The sequence below is a fragment of the Plasmodium inui genome, assembly GCF_000524495.1.
Source record: "Plasmodium inui San Antonio 1 unplaced genomic scaffold supercont1.7, whole genome shotgun sequence".
NCBI classification, from domain to species: Eukaryota; Apicomplexa; class Aconoidasida; order Haemosporida; family Plasmodiidae; genus Plasmodium; species Plasmodium inui.
This window is the reverse complement of record NW_008481841.1, coordinates 749,526-766,131: the sequence shown is the minus strand read 5'-3', so window position 1 is coordinate 766,131 and position 16,606 is coordinate 749,526. Positions and strand designations below refer to the sequence as shown.

At 40.5% G+C, this 16,606-nt stretch overlaps 5 protein-coding genes across 5 annotated transcripts; 4 read left to right on the top strand and 1 right to left on the bottom strand.

The window, feature by feature from the left end:
- Positions 1-2,356: 2,356 nt before the first annotated feature.
- C922_02203 (hypothetical protein) lies at positions 2,357-4,381 on the top strand (the record flags this gene model as incomplete). Its single annotated transcript, XM_008817802.1, has 2 exons — positions 2,357-3,460; positions 3,641-4,381. The coding sequence occupies 2 exons, from the start codon at positions 2,357-2,359 to the stop codon at positions 4,379-4,381; spliced, it is 1,845 nt and encodes a 614-aa protein (XP_008816024.1).
- Positions 4,382-5,589: 1,208 nt separating this feature from the next.
- C922_02202 (hypothetical protein) lies at positions 5,590-6,234 on the top strand (the record flags this gene model as incomplete). Its single annotated transcript, XM_008817801.1, has 1 exon — positions 5,590-6,234. The coding sequence occupies one exon, from the start codon at positions 5,590-5,592 to the stop codon at positions 6,232-6,234; it is 645 nt and encodes a 214-aa protein (XP_008816023.1).
- Positions 6,235-7,269: 1,035 nt separating this feature from the next.
- C922_02201 (hypothetical protein) lies at positions 7,270-7,614 on the top strand (the record flags this gene model as incomplete). The annotated part of the gene is made up of 1 exon (XM_008817800.1): positions 7,270-7,614. One exon carries the CDS (start codon positions 7,270-7,272, stop codon positions 7,612-7,614), a length of 345 nt encoding a protein of 114 aa, XP_008816022.1.
- A 784-nt stretch (positions 7,615-8,398) lies between these two features.
- On the top strand, positions 8,399-8,728 carry C922_02200 (hypothetical protein; the record flags this gene model as incomplete). Its single annotated transcript, XM_008817799.1, has 1 exon — positions 8,399-8,728. The coding sequence occupies one exon, from the start codon at positions 8,399-8,401 to the stop codon at positions 8,726-8,728; it is 330 nt and encodes a 109-aa protein (XP_008816021.1).
- Positions 8,729-10,308: 1,580 nt separating this feature from the next.
- On the bottom strand, positions 10,309-14,439 carry C922_02199 (hypothetical protein; the record flags this gene model as incomplete). The annotated part of the gene is made up of 1 exon (XM_008817798.1): positions 10,309-14,439. One exon carries the CDS (start codon positions 14,437-14,439, stop codon positions 10,309-10,311), a length of 4,131 nt encoding a protein of 1,376 aa, XP_008816020.1.
- Between the last annotated feature and the right edge of the window lie 2,167 nt (positions 14,440-16,606).

The following is a 16,606-nucleotide window of genomic DNA, read 5'->3' as shown; positions in this document are numbered from 1 at the left end:
TACATGAACTGTTCAGGCAAAAATACCAAAAAGTATACATCAGTTAAGTACCGTGTTGCACACACACACATGTGCGTGTTTTTCGCACGAAGCGTTCTTGTTTATCTCTGCCATGCCAATTATTATATTCTAAGTGTAGAAAATAGTTCTCCAGAGATGAAAAGAAACGCATAATCTTGGACATTATGTGGGAGACAATGAATAAAGTATTCCACATAGTCACTTGAGAGTGTGTGTGCATGTACGCACGTATGGCGCGCTGCACTTACGGATATACATATGTATATCCCAACTCTTCTACAGGCGTATAGGTATAGTGTTATTTCTTTATTTTATGCCACGTCATATGTGTGCATGTTAGCCGTGGTGAAGAAAAAATCTACGCAGTTGTGAAGTTGAACAGAGGGAAGAATACCAGCGAAAAATGAACAAATTGGGAATGGCCTGAAAAATCATGCCTTCACCCAAATGGCATAGAAGAAAATCGTTTCGGCCACTTTAGACAATTTTTTAAAATTCTCCCCATGAATGCTACTTCGTTCCTATCTAGGTATATTCTCTTTTCTAGTGCATTTGCATATTTTTTCCTACATGTAGAAGAACTGTTCCCCAAAATGGGAGATCGCACGGCGTCATTTTACACGCGGTTGCTGCAAAAGCGACTTTTGCTGTTATAATCGTCTAAAAGGAAAATTAAAAAATGTGTGTCAAACGTAAAGTAAAATTATTGAAAATGTAAGAAGGAATTTCCGATTTTTTAGTGTACACATTTATTATGCATTTTTCGCTTTTTTTTTTTCTTTCTTTTTGTGCAACATAAATGTTGTAGGCAACCGGTGCGTGTAGTTGTAAACGCCGTTATTTGTAAAACAGAACTACACATTTCACTTTCTGAATTTTTCTTTTCTTTTTTCACCGCGGAGTTTCTTATTTCATGCGAAAGAGGAATTTTTAAAAATGTTTTTAAGTACGCATAGAAAGGAAAATTCTGAGAATGACGAAAAGAAAAAAAAGGAAAAGAAAAAGGAAAATTAAAGTAAAAGTAAAAATGAAGGTGAAAAAAAAAATCTACAAAATTAGCAAACAAATTGGTCAAAACGATATGAAAATTTTACACACAAATATTTTCAACTGTCGGTAGACTCCACAGAAATTTTTTCCAAAACGTTGTTTTGTTTTTTGTCTAATTTTGAGTATTTTTTCCTTCTGTGTGAGATTATTTATTTATTTTTTTTTTTCTAAATTATTATGAACATACATTTGGTGCGTACATTTTTAGTATTTTTAAGTGTATCAGTTTTTAGTTTTATTCACTGCTTTTGTTTTAGACTTTGTGGCCGTTTAACTAAGGTAAACGGTGAAGAGCGTGGAAAAATGGGGCCAAATAAAGGAAAACTATAAAATCCCTCTTTATATCCACGACTACGTTCCTCCCACGCAGTTTTTAAAATAAAATATAAATTTCTACATCCATTTAGCGTTCTTTTTTTTTTTCACTTTTCCCATTTCGTCAATTTGAGTCGGTCCATTATATCTTATGCTACAACATTTCATTTTTATTTCTTCACATTATTTTTACGCGCCGCAGAACGCCACGACGTTTTTCAATTCGCATACTGAACTTGTCTACATGGCAGCAGTGGGCGATTAAAAAAAAAAGGGGAAAATACAGAGCAGCATGTAAAGAGGACGCTCATACAAGGGCGAAAATAACTTCCACAAAATGAAAAATTATAATGTATAAAATAGAGTAAATGCCCTTAGTGCTCCGTTTGGACCCAAGTATCCCCCTCGTGTCGTTCGCGTTCGTATTTTATTTCCTTCTTTTTCCATGTTAACGGTAAAATAGGTGGCGACCTAGATTCTGGAACAACATTGATGATGCCAGTGGCGTGACTCTTGGAAGAATCTGCAGTTGTACTTCTACGCGCGCAGCAAGCGAAGACTCCCCCGGAAAAAGCATCCTAAATTTTGTCTACATAGAAAGGCAAATAAAGAAAAGCAAAACAGAGCAAAATAGAAGGCGAATTTTTTGGAAAAAGCAAAAGAAAAAAAAGTGTCACTCTCCAGTTTAGAAAAACTGAATTTTTTCTTTCCAAATATTTGTCGAAATGGTGATACGCAAGTGACCAACTTTGCTCACAAGCGCACTCGAAGAACGTCCACCTGTGCGCTCTTACATGCACCCATATTTACGTACACGCCGACCTGGGAATACTCGTAAAAGGCGACCCTCTTAAAAATTGTCGCGCTCAACATATTTCGAGATTTAGCTTCAATCTACTAAGCGGTCTACTACACAGAGTGAGTCAAATTCCGTGGAGAACATTCAAAAGGAAGAAATGAAAATTAAACAATGGAAAGTTGCAGAAAGGGAGAAAGCAAACATATGCATTTCCTAAGTAATGTCAATTCGAAAAAAAAATTAAATATCGTAGAAAAAAAACGCATACTAGAAAAAGTGCACATACTTCCCATAAAAAGAAGAGTCGAAAATGCAGATTCGCTTTATAGAAAACTGCAGCTGTTGATAAATGACAAATGCGTCCTGTATGAGGGGTTCATAATTGGCGCAAATGGAGAAAAGGAAAGGGTACCCGGGGGGAAAAATACACGGGAAAATCTAAAGGAAGACGTCTGGGAAACCCAAAAGGAAGGACTAACAAATGACAAGGGGGGCCGGACTAAAAATGAAAACCACACAAAAAACACAGATCTACTCGAAAGATTAAGTGGCGCCAAAGAGGGACCTTGCCCAAATGAAGACTCCTGGGAAGTTGCGGATAGGAAGGAATCGGACAGTCACACAGAAAGAAAAAATTCCAGTGAAAATTGCACGGAAGAGGACATTAATAAAACACCCAATAATGACCAGATTTGCTTACATGAAAAATGCACTAAAGATAAATTAACAGACGAAACTTCCCATTTTAAAGAAAGCACAGACTACTACGCTGTTGTGAATTGCATACCTTCCAAGGGAATCCTCACTCGGGACACCCTAATTTACACGGATGGAAAATACGTCGATAATTTAAAAAAAATTCATCTCATAATAATACGAGATAAATACTATAAAAAATATGAGAAAAAATTGAAAAAAAAATTTTTTTCTTTAAAAAAATATCTACTTAAAAAAGGCAATCAATTTTTTAATGAAGCCATGTCCCTCATTCCCTTTCCCTTTGAGCACTTTTGGAGTAATTGCACTGCAGAAAAGGGGAAGAGAAATAGCACCTTCGGAGGAAGCATCAGGGACACTGTCACACCCCATCCTACCACCATCAAGAGAAGAAGTTTCGTCCTGGAAAAAATCCTTCTTACCTGTCTGCACCCTTATTTCAAGAAAAACAGGACTAAGCTATTCTACTCTGGGAAGCTACTCATTATAAATAATTTCTCCTTCCTCGTTGTAAAGATAGATGCTGACGTGAACGTGGGCTTCGTGGATAACTCTACGGTAAGGAGTGGAGATGGGCACGTCGGTGATGTGTGTGCAAACGTATATGTACCGTTTGGGATTCCCCCACGGATGATGATGCATGCTTTTCTTCACAGTGCTATCTTGGCATTCCATCATGTCTCTTGCATGCTCCCCCAAAAAATTGCTTTTATCGATGCTTCCCTTTTCCTCCCGCAGGAGATTTTCTTGAATGCAGACACGTATGACCCCTTTAGGAACGTGCACATAGTGCCCCTGTACGACACATTACCGACCACATACAACTATGACATCTTCACAGACTACATCAAGCCCTACATAGAGAGGCACTACTTAAGTTTGTTTTCCATGCACGACACCTTTTTTTACAAAGGAGTGCAATTTAAAATTATGGGAATCGACCCAATGAACATAAAATCTGGAAGAGGAAGAATTACCCCCAACACATTTATATACACCGATGGGGCAATCAAGCCAACTTTCTTCGACGTCATTTCGAATGAATCCATAAATTATATCCAGTGCTTACCAGTGGAATACAAGCCATATGCCGTTCTGAACATACTGCAACAGTTAGATGCAGATTCTTTGTTACGGCTGTTCCCATCAACTAACGCGAATTTGCAGGAGACTGCCCTCAACGAGCAGCGCATTCTAAGCCATCTGGATAAGTATAAGTATGTATATAGGGACAACACACGGGGGGATAGTCAGGGAGGGAAGATGCTGCTAGACGTAGATATGGACGAACCGATAGATGGAAAGAATAAAAGTCACAACTTTGCATATGAACAGTGTGCCGTCTGCTTCGAATATTTTGAGAACTACGACAAGTGCATCAAGTTGGCTTGTCTGCATACCTACCACTGGAAGTGCGTCAAAAGCTGGTTTAGGTTTAATCTCACTTGTCCGTGTTGCCGCCGTGAATTGATCCTTTAGGGCGGTCAGAACACACCTCGGTGGATATTCTCCCCGAAGCAACGTCACAACCGCATGCTGCATGAAGTGGACATTTTAAATTTTTTTTTTTTTTTACAAATGGGAGCGCCTACCCCGTAAAGTCATTGACTAGCTCACCCAATTTCCAATTACAGGTTGCAAAAAAAAAAGAAAAAAATTAAAACGAAGGAGAACACATAGAATGAATTTTCTTCCCATCAGTATGGCCGCATGAAGAACCTCTCAACAGGTTCATATCGCTCTTCACGGGGGAACCAACGTGGGCGTCTGTGTGGTGGTTTTTCCCCCCGTGCACCCTGGCCGACGAAATCACCGCAAACTATCTTAAAGAAAAAAATGCAAATGGCAGATTATACCAGGTGTGGAATAGTTTATCATTTCGCGGCAGTACAACCCCACAGAAATGAAAAAAAAAGAAGAAAAAAAAATCATTCGAATGTCCAAAGGATGCTATTCCGTGTGAAGGCAGTTCGTCTCATCTTCTGCCTTCACCTGAAATTTGTTCTTGCCATTTTGGTAAAACGTTGCTAGCGAGAAGAATGGAACTCGCCCCCCCAAAAGGGAGTCTCCAAAGCGCCAAGTGTAAATTTGTAATTCATGCATAGTTAGCTAACTTTTGTTTACACGGCGGGTTGTAGAAAGTAACATGAGCCCACTGCATCTCCATTTCATTCTCCCACCAATCCGACAATCCGTCAATCTGTCACTTCTCTTTCACATAATATTTTTTTCGTTTTGAGTGTGCATAATCTGTGGGAAAAAAAAAAAATGATACCATGCGGTGTCATCATTTTAAAAAAAAAAATATTATTCAGATGAGATAGCGTTTTACCAATTTTTAGGAAGAACAATAAAGTGAAGGGGTCCACGTCAAACTGAATTAGAGCCTCTTAAACATTCGCCTTGCCCTTCTACACGAAATATTGTTACTAGCGCGATAGGGCTGTGGCGCAACTGAGGAGTTGGCGGCTTGACCTCAGGGGGAGAAACCCCAAATGGTGACTCAACAACTGGAGGAACACAAGGCGGGGAACGGCGCGCGTGGGTTTCCACCTATGTGGGGAGTAAAAAGAGGGGCTCTCCTCAATTTGGGAATCATTCGAAGCCGCTCCGATGAATAACGCCCGCTTCCGATGAATGACGCCCCCCCTGTACACACACACGTAAACGCGGACATCCCCCCCAAAATGAACTTCATAAAAACACACATTTATGAACAGGAGTACACCAATGATGGAATAAAAGAGCATGAGAAGGACGCCAGGAGCGCAAAAGAGATTGACGAAAATAACAGACTAAAGGAGCTACCAGAGTTTAAAAGGGACAATCAATTCTTAAGCCTATCGGAACGACTGGAACTGAAAAAAAACAGCAACAGTGATGGAGGTGGACTCGAGAAAGAAGATGAAGAAGGAATCACCAATATTTATGACATGCCAAACATGACAGAAGAATATGCAGAATATTACGAAAATTATGCGAAGCATGATAATTATAGTGCCGAGAAAATCATGGAGAGACAGAAAGAACTGGAATTTGAATTCAAAGAAGCTATAAAAAGTTATGCAAAGAAAAAAGAATTAAAGGAAAAAGAAGGTGAAGAGGATTTGTGGAAGGAAGAAAGTAATCATGTTAACTTACGTGAGATAAAAAAAAATGTGATTAAAAAAAAAGAAATCACTCCAGTGAAGAGCAGTGTGAAGGCCATTATAAAGACGAAGAAAAAAAGTGCCATCGCTTCTCTGAAGGGGGGCCATGCCGACGTCAAAAAGGCTTCCACCCCTCAGAACAATTCACTGCTGCTTGGTTATTCGGATTACTCGGATGAGTAGCGGGCAATGCTTTACATGTGTGTATTTATTTGTGTGTTCACTCCCTTCTGCATATTAAGAGCCCTCTACGAGTCAGCCCCCATGTACACCTCTTTAACGAGCATGTGATATATCCCCCCCGTCTGGGGCAACACGTTTGCATAACTTTTTGGGATCATAGGGAAGGGATCCATCTGAATATTCTGCCATTTAGTCGAACGGGAGAAACCCACATGATGACACTGTCGCTACTTTTCTCCCGTGCGTGTCCTTTTTTTTTTTTTTTTTTTTTTGTGTTGTTCTTTTTCCCATTTTGTCCAGCCCCTGTTAAGGGATACTCCCTCCTTCGCTTCATTAACCTGTGCGAAAAAGCGCCACCCATCATTTTTTTCACCACAAAGCACCGAACGAAGAAGTGGTCACACGCGCAACTCGCCCATGTTAAGCTTAACTTATCTTTTTATTTTTTTTCGATTAAACGGTTAAATTAGAAGAAATGGCTTAATGATGCCGACATCGCCATGGCACCATTCCCCGTCTGCGATTCCCCCCAATGGGGCCTACAATGGGGAAACAGACATGTACAGAATGACGCATTTATTTTTGCTTCTTACACGACTGCTCAGCTTGGACTGAAAAAAAAGGAAAAAGAAGAGGGACTCGAAAAAATTCTAAATAAGATCTGTTAACAATTTGGGAAATATTTTCACAAACTGGAATTTCCACAGCGGACGGGAGGCTATTCCTTTTTGGCATTTTGAGGCGAATTTACTTTTACACATGTGAAGGGCCAGTAGAGGTGCTCTCGCACGGCTGGTGTTACAATTGCAAAGGGAAGCATCCCGCGAGGTTCCTTTTCGTAACACTTCCCCTACCACCTTGCACAGAATACCATTTTTATGCAACGAATACACCGCAGGGGGGCAAAAAAAAAAAAAAGAAAAAATATATATATTTATGTTTTTTTCCCCTACGTTGTTATTAAAACCATTTTGGTCATCCCGAAGACGAAATCGTTTTGTTAGTCATTGGAACCACTTCTAACAATTGAGCAAAATGGTTTTGAAGGATAAAAGAAAAAAAAAAAAAAAAATTCCAAAATATATGAGCAAGAAAAATTTCAGTAAATTTCTTAGTAAGGAAGAAAATGACAGAACGGGAAATGCCAGCCGTAGAAGTGAACTCTATGATGAGAGCGACTTGCCATGTTATGACTATAATGACGACATTCTAATTCGGGATAATGATTTTTTTTCATACATTTTAAAGTCTGACGATGAATTAAGCGAGAAAGGGACACTTTCAAAGGGGCAAGAGCCAAGTATAGGGGAACAGAAGGGCCTTCGCCCCGACTTCCTTCTGGCAGCAGTAGCGTTTAGCATACCTCCCGGGATGGTATAGCCTGTTCGCATATAGATACAAACAAATATATATTGTGAGTACGTTGCATATGTATGCATCCTCCAAACTTGGAAAGTCCCCTTTTAGCTGTATCATATGCACGTATAGATGTCTTTGCCGCGGCCCATGTGTGCAGGTTCGCCATGCGGGTGGATGAAACGAATTTCTAATACGAATTTTACCTAAGCATTCCCGTTCGAGCCGATTTAATGTGGACATATGTGACATTGTTGTCATTTGTTCTTTCCTTCCTCTTTATGCACACAGTCGCTTCAAAAAAGTACATTCTGGCAATCTTCCCCTGTCCGATAAAATCGAAGGGACTACCGAAACTGGTGGTGCACTGAGCATAGGAGGATAATGAGGCAGAGAAAAACATGCCATCCAACGAGTGACCCCTCCGTAGCGATCCCATCAAGTGTTCTCCCAAAGTTGATAAAATTTTTTCTTTCGTTTTGTGAGTTTTCCATTTGGTTAACGGGTTGATTCGCGATCACTTCTCTTCCATTTGCCTGCCCCCAACAGCTTCCTCCAAATGCATAAACAGATATACGAGGCGATAAATTTTCTAAAGAGAAGCCCACGAATGGTCCGTAGTTGCAGCTCCGACACAGCGTTGTGGCTGATCTGCTTTAACGTGTGTGTAGGGGGGCGCGCGAAGAGAAGCGCAACAACGTGTCTGCACATATAACTACGAAGACGTCCATCACTCACTGGGGAATATCTTTATAGACTCTAGCCCTTCGCACACACACATAAGAAGAAGAGGAAGATTAAAAAAAAAATGATCGTGCGGTGCCGGGTCAATTTACTAAAAAAGATAAAGGACAAAATACCTTACGGAGTTAAACAAAGCCAAAATTACAAGGATGCCAAGAAGCAGGAAAGGTTATCACTTGAGGCGAACAGAAAATTAAAAGAGACCCGAGGCATGCTTCTGGATGGGAAGAAAAACTTATTTATGAGTTTGCGACAAAATAGTGACATTAACTGGTATCGGGCGGGTCAAATATTGAAGCATCTGGAGATTCATCAGAGAGCCAAGCCGGAAATCACGCCAAAGTTACGCGAGAAAATTACCAACATTGCTAATTTTGTCAAAAGGGGAAGATAAAAAAGGGGGATAAAACGCCACAACACAGAGAGTGGCTTGAGCATGACCGCCTATTTGGCCACTTCACTTGATGAGCTCTATAACGCATGATGTGTATAAATCGGGGGGGAACAGAGCTTTCGCCTGGCGGAAATACATATATGCATATGTAGACATATATACACCTATATGTTTATGTGTCTATCTAAATTTTACACCAAGCGATTGAACTCATTCTCCCCACTTTTCTTAACCCATGCTGATCCAAGCCAGGTTCCACGCGAAAACGAATCGCCAATTAGGACATGTTAAACTTCCCATCCACTGGGCTGTCCAAAGAAAAAAAAAAAGAAAAAATCCTATTCTACCAACTTTCTTTCAATTTGATATAAAAAAGAAGAAAATTTTATTTTCATCTTATTCATGCGAAATGTGTTTTTATAACATAAAAATCACATGCAGTGGGCAACATATAATAATGGGCACATATGCAACTCCGTACATATGAGCGCCCCAATATATATGCAGATAAAATACACACATGTGCATGCCCGTATATGTGCACATACGCGGATCTACATATACAATGGATAGGTTTACATTTAAAAAAAAAGGAAAAAAAGAAGATAAAAAAAAGATAAAAGAATAGTAAATACGGTATGTTGTGATTCACAAAGTGTAAAGTGCGAAGGGGCAACGCGTGTGCAATGTACGGGTTATGACACGAACATATATGCAACGGAGGTAACATTTTAACACGTACATGTGTCTCTTTGTTTGTTTGTTTGCTCGTTTGTCTGTATGTAGGTGCCTTCGTATGTGTGCGTGTTTGTATATAGACACATTATGCACACTCATGCAACACAGCAAACACGCGCCTTTGCGAATCCATAAGGGGAAATAAAAAAAAAGGGGGGATTTATAAAAACATATGAATTCATACTTGATTAAATTATTTAAAAAACAAGATGGTAATCTGGTGAGGGGGAGTAATATCGAATGGTGAGGGACGAATGATGAGAAACGAATGGTGGGAATCGAATAACTGGGAACGAATGGGAAGAAAAGAGTAGAGGGAAATAAAAAAAAGAATATATATACATATATACACATACATATATCAACGAATTGCAAACACGGTTATGTAGCAATAACGAGGTGTCTTCTAACACGGTAAAAAAAAAATTAAATGGCACGATGGAGGGTCAGGTCAATACATAGTCAATACATGGCCAATACGTATGGCCAATAAAAGGCTACAATGCAATAAAAAAAAAAGTTCGTTCTGCTTCGCTAGCAACTCACGGAGGGCCACACACAGTGGCACATAATCATCCTTATATACGACGTCGCATACATCACACAGGGACGCCTCAGTGCAACTCTGTGTCTCCGTCCGGGTACGACTGCCATGTCCGACTTCCTCACCAAACTTTTTATTCGTTTCGTCTACGATGGCCGTTGGGCTGGGCCTTCTCGGGCTTCTTCCGCCACTTAGCGCATTGCGCGTGGTCCGCTTGTTTTTTTTTTTTCTTTCCTTTTTTTTTTTTGCCTACTTCACTTCTTACCCTCCTCGTCCTAACAACTCTGGTGATTTCTCCTCACTGCTCCGTCTTTATCTCCGGCTTCACGTTCATGTAATACATGGAGGAGTCGTTCAGCTCATTGGCGTTAGAGCCAATCACATTGGCCGTGCCCGCGTTTTCACCGTCGTACGAGTTAAAATTGGCACCTGCGTTTGGGCCATAAGGGCTATTATTAGCATAGCTACTATTCGCGCCGTTGTCATTGTTGACACCGTTATCAATGTTTCCTGAGTCGTTCATTATATTTACAAACTTCCCTTGCTCCAGGGAATGCTCCACGCCTCTGCTGCCGTCTATTACATCACGTCCCTCCAGGATGCTGCTATTACTATCATTGTTGTTCGCTCCCATATTTACGGTGCCACTGGAGCTGTTGACCAGGCCTTTATTCATGACCGGTTCAGAATTCATGTTTATGTTAGAACCGGAGGATGCAATGCCGTATTGAGCATTTGTTGGATTCGTGTTAATGTCATTCTCTCCATTCATGTGCATTTCGTTCAGTCGCCCTACACCCACTACAGCTGGGTCATCCATGTGGTGATGGCCGAAGGCTGCTGCTCCACCTCCACATATCGTCTTGTTGACAACATGAGCCCCACTCACCTTTCTGTTGTTATTATTTAGAACACACTCGCTAACCATTAGGTAATTATCTACATTATTACTCTGTGTGACATTCCCACAGGCATTATTTCCTGCGCCCTTACTGCTGTCCATTAGGTGTGCTTTGTTTACCACCTTTGGATTTTCATCGTCCAACATTGCTGCGGACGCACCCGGCGCAACTAACACTTCCCCTGATGGGAAACTTTTTCCACTGTAGTTTGTATTTAACCCCATTTGTTCATTCATATACACATTTACTCCATTTGCAATGGTTGTATTGCTCTTAATGGATGATGAGGCGTTCACATTGTTCTCACCTAAGTTGGCACCGACAATGATTCCGCTGTTGGATAAGAATCCCCCGTGGTGGTAATTATTTGGGCTAGCTCCTTCTGCTAGTGCTCCCGCTGCGCCGTTGCTTATGCCACTACCCCCACTATTGTAGTTATACGTGCAGCTGTTAATTATGCCCATTTTGCTAGCAGCATTCATGTTGTTGGCACCGTTGACGTTGTTTATCATGCTCTTCGTGTTATCCATGCTAGTCAGTATATTAACGTTGTTGCCACTTGCATTCCCGATAGTCGTTTCCTCATCATTCATCCTGCTCATGTCTGTGTTTTTCTCCGTCCCGCCGCTTCCTATGTTGTTCATTAGGCCGTGTGTGTTGTTCACGCCCTCTTTGTAGGCGCCTATGTTTTGCGCAAAGTTGCCGCTGTTAACCCCACCAACGCCGCTGACCCCGCTAATAGCCATGCCACTCACAACATGGTCCATGCCAACGCTCCCGCCCATGGTACCATTCATGTACCCCATGTTGCCCATAAGCGCGCTATTCGCCGCACTCGATACACCCATTGCACCGTAGTTGCTGGCGTTATAAGCGTTCCCATTGGCCCCTGTATTATTCCTGTATGTGTCCTTAAATGTCAAATTCATCAGATTGTTTTGATTATTTACGAGATTTTTCGAGTCTACATTAAATATGTTAATCAGCTCCTCGTCTGTAAATGGGACAGCTTTGTAAGCGCACTTTACCGTATGGACAGCCAAACTGTGTGCCTTATTGAACCCCCATTTTTTTAGAAGATATTTGGATATTTTGGGTTCTTTGGAATTTTCATTTTCCAGATATTTGGCGAACCAGGAATAGGAATATGGGTCGAATCGAACCCCTTCTACTGGGGTGAGAGCACTAGCACGTGCAGTTAGGCTCTCCATTCTTCTTCCTCTGGGTGCCCTTGTCCTCTTCGTAGGCGAATAATCATTTTCGCTTTCTTGGCAATCACTATGTGGCATTTTATTTGGGTGCATATTATTGTTGCTATTTATTCCGTGTGCATTATAGTAATGCATCTGCGACATTATCATATTTGCATTGAGGCTTTTATTCGTGTCATTTAGATTATCTTCCGGGTCTAGTGAATTCATGTCCATCATTACATCCATCGTATTTTCCGAATTTATGTTTAGCAAGTTTCTAATCCTTTTGGTTCTATTTTCCGTGGTTGTCGCTCCTGCTTGTTCTGCTTCTAATCGACACTGAATGGCTAGCTCCTTTGCCTTTTCGAAACCTAGCTTCTTTATGGGGAATCTTCTCATCTGGAAATTTTTCCCTATGGACCAATAGGCTAGCCAAGAACCCTTTCGATCATTGTACGATACTCCCTTCATCGGTCTCGTACAGTTTTTATCGAAAGATTCAATAGCTTCCATCAATTCTGCGTTTTCTCCATTTCTACATAGCGTCTGCTCCATATCGTCAAGTGATAGGTGCGAATCTTCGCTCAGTTTCCTCTTAGGAGGTCTCCCCCTTCCTCGCTTAATTCCTTTGTTATTTTCATTTTTCAATAATTCTTTCTTGTTTATATGTTCGTGTGTTCCTCCTGCGGGCATGGCTCCACTGGTCATCGCTACGTTTGTGCCTGCGTGGGTCGCATTGTTTGCGCTACTACTGATCATGCCCATATTGCCACCCAGGCTGCTACCTCCTCTAATGTTATTATTCCCTCCTGCGTTGTTGTTCGCGATGGTACCATCCTCCATCAACAGTTCATTATTATTCTTCATAACATCGTTTGCACCGTTTTCCATTGTCTTCCTTCCATGCACATGGAACATGGGTTTGCACCGAGCGCCTGCCTTCTCAGCTTCTTGTCTAGCTTTCACGGCTAAAATTCTGGCTTGTTCAAAACCGTACTGCTTAACGGAGAAGTACCTCCTAATCTCTCTGGTGTTATCGTTCCAAGCAGCTAGCCATTGTTGCTTCTTGGGATTGAATCGAACTCCAGGAATCCTAGGCAGATATTCAGGATGCCCCTCGGTGCATGCTCTCGCCCATGTGTTCATAACATCGCTGTTATTCTTCTTCAAAGCATCATATTTCATACTAAAATTCTTGCTACTGAAATTGTTGCTGCTGTTATTTCCCGTGCCGCTATTCGGAATGCCCAAATTCATATTCATCACGCTGCTACTGCTGTCGTTCATGTTCCTGCTTATCAGGTTGCTATCAAATAAATTATTATCATCCAAGTCGGAATCGTACAGAGTCTTATCCTTTAGGTAGTCCTCCTGGTAGTCAAAATCTGAATCTTTACTATATTTCAACTCATCCTCCAAACTGCAATAATTTTTATTAGCCTTCACTTCGTACTTTTTCAAATAAGATATAACATTTTCCAGATCCGTATTGCTCAATGAATCATTCTTCGAATTCATCATATATTTTAAACAATTCGAGGAATCATCCGATAACTTCGTCCTCATGAGGCAATCATAATAATCTTCTACAATGTTGCTATCTTCATGATCACCTAGTGTAAAACATCCTAAATTGCCTCCTTCGCTATTCATACTGATCTGTCCAGTGGCATTTCCACTTACATTCCCGCTTACATTACTCGTACTGTTGGCAGAATTCATATGTATGCTACTCCCCTTCATGGACAGCTGCGAATTTATGTTATTCGACAGAAGGTTCCCTTGTAGGGAGTTACTACCCGTGATGGTTGTATTCCTTTTCTTGTCATTTAAAATATCTTCATAATCGTTAGGTAGTTCGAAATAGCTAACGTAGTTACTTGAGTTCTGTTGTGAGTCCGCAGCCCGAAGTATGTTCAGCTGCTGCTTTAAATAATCACATACGGATATGTTCCAGGTGGAAGGCAATTTGTTGAAGCTTAGACACGGGCCAAACACGGCAATATAATTGTGCAAATCTACAACGGTTACTGCACTTCTTAACCTGTTCAGGTGATACATAAAAGAATTTTTTTCATCCGAACTGTTCGAATCGGCTGACATGTCCTTCAAAATTACTATCAATTGTTGTTTACATATTTCGACCAATGATGGTACGTCTAATTTGTCTTGCTCGTTCATATGCATCGATATCGCCATATCTTCTTTCTTATCATAAGTTGCTTCTCCTTCGTGATCGTTTAGAGTTGCTAGCCCTATTAACAGATCATTTCCGTTTTCGTTCGTCTCTTCATTCATGGTGGTGAGGTCTTTATCCGTCGCTAATCCTTCCATGTTGAAGATGGACCGTATTCTTCCTCGTGCATATATGTATGTAAGGCGGGTACGTGCGAGTACAAACAGCGGGGGGTATTCACTCGTGCATGTGCATCACGCATATACATATATATACATACACGTGTATGCGCGTGGATAGGGAAGGGACGCGTGAAGGCACAGGGGGCATTAAAAGGTGTACACACGAGGATATGCACAAATGAAAAGAAGCACACGACCACGCACGCAAGGAATCATGCAAAGACTCAATAAAGAACTCAGGCGCGGACTTAGACTGGTCTTCACACACAGACGAGTAATTTCTCGTTATGCCTTAAAAATATGGAAGGGGCATTTCAAAAATGGGGGCGTCGACAAAATGGTTCCGTACGCAGCTTCTACGCGAGCTAAGTATGCCAAATCTGTGCTGCGCGCGCTCGGCTGGCTGACTATATCATGATGGCCTCAGAACTTCTGCCCATGTTAAGTCCCCCTTAACTGGGCGCAAGAAAAGTTCGTACTTCTCCTTTCGGTTATGCGCTATGGGCGTCTTGTAACTGCTGTGGCTGTCTTTCTCTGCTCTGAACGCATCTGTCTGTTTGTGCCCCTTAACCTTTAATGTATAGGTTTTCGTGCTCACTGGTAGATTTCACTCGCGCGTGTATGTATTAATACCAAGTGCGTGCAAGGCGGGAGGGCACGCAAAAGTAGAGGCGCGCAGGTATATATCTGTACGTACGTGCACGTATCTATCCGCACTTATGTGTACTTATGCATGCACGTACTTAAGAGTCGTTTCGCTCTGCGACGCATACACACGTATGTACAGGTGCATACAGGCACTCGTCGCACAAAACAGAAGTGGAAATAAATCGGGTGCAGCGCGGGCAGATTTCCAACGATACTGCACTCGCGCTGGGTGAAAATGCCAAGTCACGTTTCTCCGTGAATGGGTTTAGGCCCCGAGATTTGTCACCTAGGCATATGCCATAAACACATGGAGCTGCCCCATCACCTGCGGCCTTGTACATGTATGTGCGCTTTGTGTATATATGTATGTACATATATATCAAAACAATTGCATATCCATATGTGCATAAGGGCAAATGTTAATGCCTAAATTCTTGCAATAAGTACGGGGACTATATTACGCCCCCCCCTGCTGGCATAATTTGTGTATAAATATTTCAAAAGTACGTATATAAATTTAAAAAAAAAAAAAAAAAAGAGGAAATGGAAAAAAGGGGGAAAATGGGAAAAGGGGAGAAGGGAAAAAAAGGAAAAAAAAAGGGGGGAAAAAAAAATACAGAATTTAAAAATGTAAAACTACGGGAAGATCATATATACTACTGTTTTTATGTTCTTTTTATATCCGCGATCGATTTGGCTTTTTTTTCTTTTTCTGTTTTCAACCCCTTATGAGTGTTATTTTGTTGTGCCTAATTTTTAATCTTTTATTTATTTATTTTTTTTTTAATTTCGTTATAATCTTCGTAATATCTTACCTATCTTAATCTTATATCGTATCAAGTGCTACCTTCCCTTGTTATAAGCTTCCTTCTTTTTATCCTTAATTTTTGCGTTTTTTGTTCAATCTTACCGGTTCAATTCTAGTTGGTTTGCGTATAATGGATCAGGGATTGCACGCTATATATATAAAAATGTATATAGTCATATGTATGTATATATATATATGCATATATGTATTATAAATATCTCACTTTTTTGAGCACTTTTTATTTTTTTTCGCAAGCTACTGCTTCGCCTCGTGTTTGGTTTATTATGTGCATAAACAGATTTTACTCAAATTAGAAGAAAATGAGATAATTTAAAAAGGAATGTCGCGGGGGGAAAAAATACAAAAATATGGTTCCTTAAAAATGGGCATATTTCATGCAAATATATGTAAACAACATGAAGATGAACTAGCAGGAAAAATATGCAAATAAATAAATAATTAATTTTTCTTCCCATTCATACATCTATTATTTTACTTCCTTTCTAACAGTTCGTGGGAATGGACCTCAATTTTTTTCTTTTAATGCAATTTGAATTAACAATTGCTGCATCAACTTTGGGGTTTCTGTGCTTTTTTTTTTACGATAAATGCAAACGTAAAGCGATATGTATACTGATGACATGTATTCATATATTTCTGAGAATATGTAAAAATGAACATATTACA